The 11,211-nt window shown below is 43.0% G+C and overlaps 1 protein-coding gene across 2 annotated transcripts in view; it reads right to left on the bottom strand.

Moving 5' to 3' along the window:
* Nucleotides 1–248: 248 nt before the first annotated feature.
* FSTL4 (follistatin like 4) overlaps nucleotides 249–11,211 on the bottom strand; it is a 182,426-nt gene continuing 171,463 nt past the window's right edge. For both annotated transcript variants that reach the window (XM_008495471.2, XM_008495472.2), the window contains 5 exons: nucleotides 9,096–9,214; nucleotides 7,272–7,421; nucleotides 6,572–6,679; nucleotides 3,912–4,021; nucleotides 249–951 (listed from right to left, as the gene is read on the bottom strand). In XM_008495471.2, the coding sequence (XP_008493693.2) occupies nucleotides 249–951; nucleotides 3,912–4,021; nucleotides 6,572–6,679; nucleotides 7,272–7,421; nucleotides 9,096–9,214 (1,190 nt within the window). The remainder of the gene's footprint in view (nucleotides 952–3,911; nucleotides 4,022–6,571; nucleotides 6,680–7,271; nucleotides 7,422–9,095; nucleotides 9,215–11,211) is intronic.

Genomic DNA, 11,211 nt, shown 5'->3' with positions numbered 1-11,211 from the left:
CAGATAAAAAGCATCCCTTCAAGACCACTTCCTATTAGCAGAGCATACCTTATATTATAAAAACTTGCAAGTAGACCAGTGTTGTACCATGAATCCTATACAGGGGGGGGTTTTGGGTATTTTTTTTTCTCTTTTTTTCTTTTTTTTTTTTCCCCAGTGTAAAAATATACAATGCTACTGCTCATTTGCTGCAGTGTAAAGGTCCAACTGGTACTTGCCTGCCTGGCAGATTAACTGCTATTGCCCTTTCATACCTCTCCAACCCAGACCACTGTGTTACCCCTCCTGATCCCCGAAACCTCACAGCGTAACGAGTTTTGCCTCCCGTTTATAACAAACAATGAATCTTTAGCTGGTGTAATCAGATACTGTCCAAACAATCCACTGTCTTTCATAATTCTGTTGTGGCTGCTCCAGGGCCAGTCTTTGGATGTGATGGGCTCCTTGAAATTCTTCAGTACATTCATTTTCCCCGTTGACAGCTCTACAAAAAGCAAATCCGTTTGCAAGTGGGAAGTAGCATATACATAGTACTGATTGCCTTCGGTGAAGGAGGGCTGGAAAGTCAGATCAGACACATGGATCTTTGTCTCTAAGTCATAAATCAACTCGATTTCTCCTCGGACACTCAAAGCTTGGACTCTGAGCCTGCCACTGGCTTCATCTGCACTGACCAAGTAGCGTCCATCCGGGGAGGTGTAGGGGGTGCCCGAGACGGCGCCGTTGGGACCGATGACAGCATCGGTGACACTGTCTATAATGAGCTGTGGTGACACAGCCCGTGAGGGATTCCTCCTACACTGGACAAAGAAGTAACCACCCAGGTGGGTGTAAGCCATGCTCTGGGGGAGGCAGCTGGAGTTTTTGAAGCTGATGGTCTTGATGTGGGTCACAGTTTCCAGGTCGATTTTGTGAACGGCCGCTCGCGACTTGTTGAAGACGAAGCCAAACCTGAAAGAGAAAATGTGGCACTTGAAGGCATCTCTGGAGATAAGGTGAGAGGCTTGAGGCAAGGTGAAAGTCAGAAGTAATGGGAAACTCTATCTTGGTGGCTTTGGGAGGACGGACAATAACTCTCTCTCTTTTCTGGACTGAATCTCACCCGGTTTAGTGCTTCTAAAACTTGCTAAAAGGAGGGATAAATTTCACTTAGAATTAGCAACCTGATCCTGGAAGCCTGAGTATGTGCTTGGATGTCTTAATGACATCTTCAAGAGCTTTTATTGAGAAGCTCAATTTACAATAGGAATGATGGCAAGGCTTGGCTGTTTTGTAGGCTGCTGTTAAGCAGGTTTGTATTCAGGCCCAGAGAAATGAGGTTCAATATATTCTCATGACTTCTTCCATCTCAAAACAGTAAACTGCTCAAATTAAAGTATAACCCTACCAGGTTGGGATCAGAGAACAACTTGGACCTATACATATAACCACGAAGAGAGGACCATGTCTGACTTATCTCTTAACTGAGAGCATCAGAAGGAAGCTGTGATGTGTCCTGGGGACCACTGGCAGGGCTGAGGTGCAGAGCAGGTTTGTCAAGACCCATTCCACCAGCCCAGGGAAGGTCCAAAACATTTCTGGAACAATATAGCCACTCAAGAAAAGGGGTCTTTGCTTTTCCATTTCCAGAGAGGGCATATAACAGCAAGCAGAGAATATAAAAGAGAGATGCTGCAGCACACCTGACGTTTGCTGATGACAGGAAAAGGTCAAGAATAGCCAAGAAAGGTTTCTGCTTCATTTGAGAGGGAGCCCAGAGAACCAGGCTTGGATTCACAGGTCACTGAGACTGACTTGCAAAAACTAATTTTACATCCAGGATTCTTTCATCCCTTCAGTGTACAGAAGGAAATCAAGGGAGTGCTGCATTTTGTATCTCTTCCCCAAAAGATTCAGAATTGCTTGCATGCAGTCAATACATATTCTGCTTAAAACACTGGGCTCTTCTTTATTCCTAATCCATCTGTCAGTGAGATATTTGGCAATGATTTTCCTTCTAAAGAATGAACCAATGTGGTGTGTGATCCCCTAAGAATCACTGGGCCAAGCTTTTCGTTTTCCCATTACACTCCCATCCATGAGAGGTTTCAGGAAATCCCTGCAGAGGAGATGCCCAGCGAGCTGCACAGGGGGAAACTGGATCCCACACTTGGGTGTTTCTCATGGATGAATGCATTTTAAGTACACTGTAAAAAATGCTTTCCCTTACAGCATTTTTTTTTTTTTTAGTTTTCCCCAAGACTTCCTTAAAACTTGGCCGAATGCCTGAGGAAGTTAAAAAAAAAACCTCATCATAAACTTTAATTTTAAGAAGTGGGTCAGAACAGGTTTTCTGAGCACCCAGCTGCAGGAGGGGCACAGCACTTGCATGAAGTCTCTAATCTGGAATCTCAAAGAAAACCTTACACTTAGGGAGTTTTGGGAACTAATGAAGATGGCAACATTACTAAATATCCATCTGAAATAAGAGGCAGCTGCAATACATATGCAGGGCCATTTGCATACAAATATATCTTGACTAGCAGAAGAGATTGCTTAAATATTCACCTTCCTGGGCAATGCTGGTGTTGCCATTTATTGTTTCTGAGTGGAGAAGTTCAGTAAGTCTCATTAGACTGCAAGCAATTAATTTGATGTGCTGAGGATGAGAGAGAATGGACAAAGATCTGGCCCCAACCAAATGAAATGGGAAATTAGGCACAGCATTCTCTGCTTGACAATGGAAAACTCACAGGGAAAACTACAGACAATTATCTACATTTAGTATTTTGTAGGGGAGATCATCTGTATACAGCCCATTAATCAACTGAAGCCAAAAGAAAATAAAACAACAACAAAACCATAATTGCTCCATCTCCCTGCCTTTGGATCCAGTCCATCCCTGCTCATCTCAGGCTTTAACATTCAGCAGTCCCTCACCTCATGGTTTTACTTTCAGTCACCACGATATTTTGAAGGCAAACTGGAAAAATGATGTAGGGAAAAAAAAATAAGCATGACACCCATGAAGTCTGCCTTCTTATTTTGTGTTTCAGGAAGCAAAGGGATTATTCTGCATCAGATTCAAGACAGAATCATTTCAGTGTGACCACGGTCACTGCAGGGACCCCAAGATCAGTGTAAGGAGTTACACATTATGAGTTTTTGAGGGTTTAACTCAGTTAAACTATACTGGGGACAGAAAATGGTCAAAAGTGGTTATAATATGGTAAGAACAGTATAAAATGCTGTTGGTAATGTTAATGAGAGGCTTTCTGGGCCTGCTGGGAAGCAGTCAGTAGTACTCCAAGTTAGGAGGATGTTAGTTATCCAGTCTCATTAACCACTACATCCCATTAACATTCAGACTTGATGGTTCAGAGTTGTTTGTTTTTTTATTTTTTAATATGCAGTGCCTGCCACTTGCTTGCTCAGACTGCAGACCTCACACTGAGATCCAATGTTTGTACAAGTAAGTAGCTGGGAACACGAGGAAGAATCATCCTTTATGCTGCAGGCAGAATCAACTTTTACCAGTTCAGGCAATGCCCAAATCCATAAGCAGTTCTGGGAGCAGCTTTTTGGCCATCAAATTCCTGGCCCAGGAAGGACAAGGACAAGAGGAAGGGCAGGAACAAGGACAAGAGGAAAGAAGTCAGGACAAGAGGCAGGGCAGACCAAGCTGAGGCTGAAATGCCCACACACAATCTAAGGGGAGCTGATGCTTCTTTCTTGCTGTCTCATTGATCTGCTGAATAATTACAGGAAATTTGCTCAATCATTTCTCCATTTCACACAGGAAAATGGAGAGGAGAGCAGCTACCCCATCACCAGCTCATTAACAGCTGTCAAGTGCTTCAAGTTAGTAGAAGGATGCCCACTACAAGGGAGCAGCATGGTCACTGCTGCTATTCAGGAAGCTCATTTCTTACCTAACGTGGTTAATAATGAGATTTGTAGGTGGGATAAAAAAATCATCCACTCCTTCAAACGGCGTGCGGATAACATGCTGCTCCTCCCCTGTGCTGGCCTCTGGGATCACCTGCAATAAATACACACAAAATAAATACACACAAATAAATACACATCAGATTGAGCCCAGAAAAAGCAAGGAGGAAGGCAGAAAGGGAAATAGAGATGACACAGTCATACACAGCACCCATCAGCTTTCCCCAGGGATGGAGTGGACTCAAACTGATTAATGACTTCAAAACTTTGCTTGGTGCTAATAAATAGCAGTTGAGGATTGACATTTGGAAGGAAACTACACAATTCTGCTTTCAGAAGATGTTTATGTCTTGAAAAAGCAGCCGTGCAGGAGATGAGGTTGGATGGCAACACCAAGACCACGGATAATTTATTCCTTACTGTCTAAAATCAACATTTATTTCATGGTCATAATTATTAACCTTGCTTAAATGCACAGTGATTACTTACCTGCTGGAAGGATCAAACACTAACTCACAGCAGATAATTGTCACTTTGAAAGAGAACAACTGTTCATCCATGGGCTGCACCACAGAAAATCCAGGGAAAAAAGCCCTTTGGCTGTGCCCTCTGTGCACAGCACACAGCCATGGCAGCTCAGCTCCTCCAGCACTCCAGAAAAGGGGAGGTACAAGTTTCTAATAAATAAAATGTTGAGTATAAATAAACGTTGATTGCTTGCTCAGTTCAGGATGGATTGAGTCCATTCATCAGGAATTTCTGCTGCTCAGTAGTTGCTTTGAATTTATAGCTCCGTAATTCATTCAAGAAATGCTAAAACCAGACAGCTGCTCTGGTGGGGCCATTTAGATTTCTTCCAATTAGACTGCTCAAGAAAGATGCTCCAGCCTTACACAGGGCTTTCATGAGGTCAGACATTTGCTTCCCAGAAGCCAGCAATGGCCACACAAAAGCATTTCACTTGCTGGCTGCTTGGGCTCCTTGAGAAATCCCAACTTCCCAAGAAGGGAAAATTTCTATCAACCTCTGCAGCAGCATATTTAAAAAAAAAGATATTTTATTGCATATCTGCAATTAACAGCTGTAGGTTTAAGATTGAACTTTGCCAGATTACTTGCCCACCTTTTGGGAGGGAAAATCAGAAAAAAACAAAAGCTCTGCTGATGCTGAGCTCACTCTACCTGTGTTACTGCACTTCATAAAGACAACAGAAAGGACTATCTGAGAGATGGACTCTTATAACAAGTTTCCAACTGTGAAGATGGTGTGTTCTTCTTAATAATCACATGCTTGTGTCATCTCTCCTTTAATTACAGAAACCTCTCCCAGCTGGGTGGAAGAAATTAAGTCAGAAAGGGTAAAGAGAGTCTATTTTGTCTCCTTATCCCCTGTACAGGGAATGGCTTGAGCCCAGGTTAGACAAGCTGGTGGCATTACCTTAAAAATCTTCATTTATTTGCCTCCATTAAGTTTGTGGTCTCTTTTTTCTTAAAATGCTTGTGTTGAGTTGCTGGTTCATTCCTAATTATGAAGCATGTGGCTGGTGGGGATGGCTCATCCCACCTTCATGGGGCAGCATCTCCAGCAAAGCCTTGGGGGGCCCCAGTTCTATCACCAGATTTGCAGCTCCCTGGCACACTCCAGAGGAGTCACTGACACCCAAGAGCAGAATCTGTCCATGAGGTTTCACTTTGCTGTTCTTTTTTTTATCAATTGTGTTTGGTTTTTTCTCCCCCATGCACTAGAGAGCTCCTTTTTTGCCTTTTACTCTGAGAGGAATAATTCTACCACATCATGCTCCACCATCATCCAGAAAGAGGCTAAAGACTCATGAGAGACAAGTGACAAAACAAATTTCAAGAAAATAAGCAGCAACTCAATGCACTGGCAGAAAACCTGGACTTCTATGGGGAAAAATAAAGAGGCAAATGCCTTTATCAAACTGGAGATGGTTTTGCTCAATGCATAACGGGGGGGACAGCCTAGAAAGCCTGGACAAGGCATGAAACTTGAAGCACAGAACAATTCACTTCCCTTTTAATGTCTCTTTTTACAAGCAATGTCCCCAAATTCTGCAGACAGAAGCATCTGCAGGTCACCATCATGTCTCAGAAGGTTCACTGCAGCTCCTACCTTAATCCCTACCTTGAATGCAGTGCTCTGCCTTACACCTCCAATGAAAGGTGAACAAAAGCCTGAGGAGCAACAGATTTTTCCTGCACTGTGGGCTTTTTGTGGCTTCTTGGTTCTTTCAGCCCTCCAGTGAGTTAAAGAGAAGCTGCACTGATGCTTTGGAGCATCCCAGGCTCGTGCTGCTGGCTGCCAGCCCTTGCTGGGTGACTTCATGGCACTTGGCTCTGTCACCAGCCTTCAAACAAAACAGCCCTTGGCAACAAAGCAGCCCTGCTGCCAGCCCAGAGCCCAGCCATTGCTCCAAACCAGCTTAAACAGCAGGAAAAATATATGTGAGGATGGACAGAGGGGGAGGGATGATGAATAGAACGCAGTCAATATGCAAATGAAAGAGCAGCTTTATAGCCAGCTCCTTAAATGCTCTTAAATACCTGCAACCAACCAGCCACCAGCTTGCTACCCATGATGTCAAGCCCAGGAAGGGCAAAAACTGGGGTGGGGAAGGACTTACCTGCAGGGTTGGGGAGGATTTGTGCATGTCACCCCAGCTGAGCACCCAGACTTGGTCGTGGGACTTGTCATAATGTAACTTGGTTGGTACTGGGTCAACATCCAAGGACTTAAAAAAAAAACAAACAAAACCCAAACAACACAGAGATGGGTATTTACACAGCAAACCAAGTGGCTCAGTTTTACTGCAGATCTCCCCACGTGCCACTGTTACACCCACTCGTGCAGCTTTGCACGACTACCTTCACACTGATTGAGGGATCAAATCATCAGCAGCAAAACTTGGCTGCTGGGGGTTATTTTCCAGCAACTCATCACTCCATGTTATGCTGCTACTTACAGCCAGTAGATCAGAGGCCAATTTCTGCTTGAATTATACCCACACCAGATCACTCTTCCCAACCTGCTTATAACCAAGGCCAGGAAGTGGCTCAGTTAAAGCAAGCCAGAAATTCCTTCCAGCATTATTTTGCCCCTCTAGCTCCAAGCCTGGCTGCAGATGAAGCCCTGAGATGATGATAACAAGTAAAGTATTTTTTTTTTTCTGCCAGTCAGGTTCCAAACAGAGTGACCTCATGGGTGCAAACAACACAGGTCCCACCTTTTAGTCATGTCAGCAGATCCACCAGGCAAAGATCTACTTTTTTTGGTCCCAGATCAAAGTCTTTTGCCATCACTGAATGCATTCCCCTTGTAAGTACCTGTATGGCTTTCTGAGTCTGGATATCAATTATCATGACTCTGTTCTGCTTAGGCTGTGTCACATAAATGTACTTGTCTCTGACATTGACTGCTGAAGCCCAGAGGCAGGACTGAGTGTCTTCACCTTCCACTTTAGGACAGATCTCTTCCTAAAAGGGAAAAAAATAAATAAATTAATTTCTAGAAGTTCAGGACCTGGAGCAGCAAGAAGTTTAGCATTGAAAATCACAGCAAAAAAATTCCTGATGGTTTGCTGAGTTGTTTCCCCTTTCTTTCCTGGAAAACATGAAATAATGATTTGATCAGGTAGCACACTGCAGCCTGGCTCTAGCCAGTGCCTTTACATAGCTGGACCTCCTGCAAACTCACATTGAGTTGTAATAACCCCACAGCCTATGGATGGAGACTTGCAGTGCTGTCAGTGTCTCTGTGCTATGAAAAAAACCCAAAGATTTACATTAGTTGAATCACAGCTTTTTCTTTTTTTGTCAGGTCTTCATTTTCAGTAAAGAAGAGAGAGAGCCCACTCCCAGGTGGTTCAGGGAAGCAGCTGCAGAACAAGTAGGGTCCTACAGTCCATTGCTCCAACGTTGACACTTTCCTGTTCAAAAGGACCCAAATCTTGCTTTGAACCAATCCACAACTGCCTGATGCCAGATTTTGTCTCTGATTCTTCACTTGGAAGAGAAACACAAGAAACTCAGTCTTGGAGCTGCAATGGCTCAAGGGTGGCTGAATAATATGAAGTCCATGTTAAGGACCAGTCTGGGGGTGAGTATCAGTCTGGATTTCAAGTAGATTTTCAAGCAGATTAAAATAGTCCAGTGGAATAAAAAGCCTCAAGATCAGCAACTAATATACTGAGATTTGAACAAATCCCAAGCTGGTAAGATCTTGACCCACAGCCTGCAGGGCTCATGACAGTGATTGCCCCCTTTTATTCCTCCCAAATTTGAAAGCAAGGCTGAGCTCTTCAGAAACTGGAGCTTTGGAAATAAAAACTAAAACTAAAGTGACCAATAAAAGATATCTGGATGTATTTCAGCTTGATGAGATCTGATAGTTCCATAAGCACACACATGGTGGGTGTCACCAAGCATGAGCACACACCCCAGTTTGCAGCCAACATTGTCCCCACAGGTTCTCCAGATGTGTTGTCCCACTTGCCATGTCGAGCTGGTTCACAAACCAACCAGCACTTGATGTTCCCTGACACCTGAACACATTTTCCTTGGGATTTGTAAACTCAGTGGTGGCAGAAGATGCTGCACAGCAAACAAGGAGGGTGCAGGGCTCTGGTTCAGCAGCAGTTCATGCAGAGGACCAGCATGGCAGATCCATCCTCCGTGTGTTCTTATTCACCTGTGGTTGCACCTGGGAAACCTCCTGAAGAGCAGAAGGTACCTCCCTCCTTCCTTTCCCTATGGAGCTGTCAGGAAAAGGGACTCATCACCCCCAGGGAGCGATGTGTCCATCTCCTTGCTCTTGACCTTTGTACTTTCTGCACAACCCAGTTCCAACTTTTTGGCCACAGAGATCTGAAGAAGCCAAACAGGACAAGTAAGAATCTCTGCCTACATTCTGAGATGACAACTGCAGTCAGATTCTCTGCAGAATGCCAGTAATCCTTCCTGTCAGTCTTAAAACATCTGCAGGACCCTGAATTTTCAAGAGGAGATGATGCACCTCAAGGATGCCACATGAAAGCCCAGCAAGCTCCAACATCTCTGTGTCAAATGGGTCCTTCAGCAAAAAACAACCTTGGAAGAGATTAAGAGCAAGTTTCCCAGCTGCTGGAGGGAGCTGATGGGTTTAGGACTTACGTAACTTGTGAAAATCCTCTCTTCAGGCTTGATGTGTCTTCGGATTTCACACTCGTTTGGCTGCAGGACTATGATCCCATCATCAGAAAAGACATAGAACATATTCCCAACACTCAGGCCTTGAGGAAAAATAAAGAAAAAGGAGCAGGATTTTTTTTTTTTTTAAACATATCAGTAGCTGTTAGGACTTTTTTTTTTTTTTAAGAACCCTCCCTCCTCCCCCACTAAGCCAAATCTGCCTCACACAGAAAGTTCCTCATTTGGATGCATTCACAAAAATCAAATTTTGTGTCACGAGGGCTCCAAGGAGTGAGGAGGAACAGACACGTTCAAAAATGCATTGCCTTGGTGGTGGTGGCTGGATACAAAGATCTACACCTTCTGCAGATGTACCAAGGTGGGACCTGATCAAAAGATGCCTCTGTATTTCATTGATAATTCCCTCAGGTTATGTTTGGTCTTTTGGGGTTTTTCCCTATGATTTTATTAAAAATAGCACTCTAATTGAAATTTAAGAGCTGGCAGAGAAACTCCAGTTAAAATTAATCTGCAGGTTGTCCTGTTACAGGTAAATATTCTTCTCCTAACTGTGATGCAAAATGGAAGTACTTACCAGCTGTTCCATGAAGGAAAAGAATAAATAAAATATATTCATAATAATAAAACTTTAATATTTACTATATTATATCAGATTTATAGATATTATATTAATAAATTTATTTTTATAATCATAATATACTCGTTATATTATAATAAAAAGATGATATTTATTATATTATAATGAAATAATAAAGAAAGGATATTTATTTCTCTATTTTCTTCAACTCTCTGGATGCACTAACTAGAGCCACCAAAACAAAGACATTTTTGAACTCTTGCAGACAATATTTCACAGATGTGGAATAGTTCAGCATTGCAATAGCACTCATTTATCCAACTGGGGCAATTCCAGGAGATTTGGAAAACTGGCTGTCTGTCATTGCTTTCCTGATAGGAGATTCTGTTTTCTCATTTCTGGCACACAGAAATTTTTTGGTTAAATTGAATTGTTCTTCAGCTACGTGGAATTGCAGCAGCTTTAGGAAATAATCTGGATCTTTTCAAACACTCGAGTTGGAAAGATCCAAGATTTCATTTCATCCTTTTCATCCTTTTCATTTCATCCTTTTCATCCCCCAAAAAATAAGTGTCACCCCCACTGTCACCCCCAGGAATGCTGCTAGAGTACTTATCCACCAAACATATGGTGATGTGATAATTTGCAATTTCTAATTAATTATATTTTACCCCTGGAGCAACAAGGTTCTGGTTCTACAGAGCTGAGCGAGGTTCAGCCTTGTGATTCCCTCAGCTGGCAGCTCAAAACACTGCTCACATCTCCAGGGTTTCTCACATCTCTGAAGTGTTTGCAGGGTTGAGATCTAAACCAACACAGGAAAACTTCACAGGAAAACTAGGGATAATTTGGATAAATGCATTTGGTGAAGTACACCCAGTATTTAATAAGGCTTGAAGGGGGTTTTGGCTTTTTTTTTTGGCTTTTTGGGACCTTTTTTTTTTTTTTTTTTTTTTTTTTTTGTGCTAAAACCCCTTCTTTTTGTGCCAAGTAAGTGGCTTCAGAGTACAGCATCTCAGCACATGGTATCTGCTGTCCTGAGAATGTTCAAGCTGAGTCCCTTTAAACCACAGGATGGAAATACCCCAGTTAGGGCAGCAGCGAGCACAGGAGCTGTGATCCTTACGTGGGACATCCCAGTGAGGGATCATGCACAAAGGAAAATAATTACTGAATTTCCATCAGGAATAAGTTATCTTTATGGACTAAGGGCTCACTTTTAGCCCCCTTTTTTTTTTTTTCTGTATTGTTAAAACATTTTGTTCGGGTACTTCGGACCAAAGTCAGTGCTTGGAGCATCCACACAACTCCCACCTTCACCAGTGGGACTTGAGTGGATACATCCAAAGGCAGAATATGACCCTGGCTGGAATGAGTGCACAGACTGGCATGAGTTCAGGATTTTAATCCTACAAAGTGGAAACAGGCAGGCAACAAATTATGAGCATTGTGAAGATGCTTGCTGTTGTTTTCATGCACAGGAGGAGGGGGATTTTGTCT

This window comes from Calypte anna, chromosome 13 (genome assembly GCF_003957555.1).
Source record: "Calypte anna isolate BGI_N300 chromosome 13, bCalAnn1_v1.p, whole genome shotgun sequence".
Taxonomy (NCBI): Eukaryota; Metazoa; Chordata; class Aves; order Apodiformes; family Trochilidae; genus Calypte; species Calypte anna.
The sequence above is the reverse complement of the archived record's forward strand: the minus strand, read 5'-3'. Positions and strand labels throughout refer to the sequence as shown.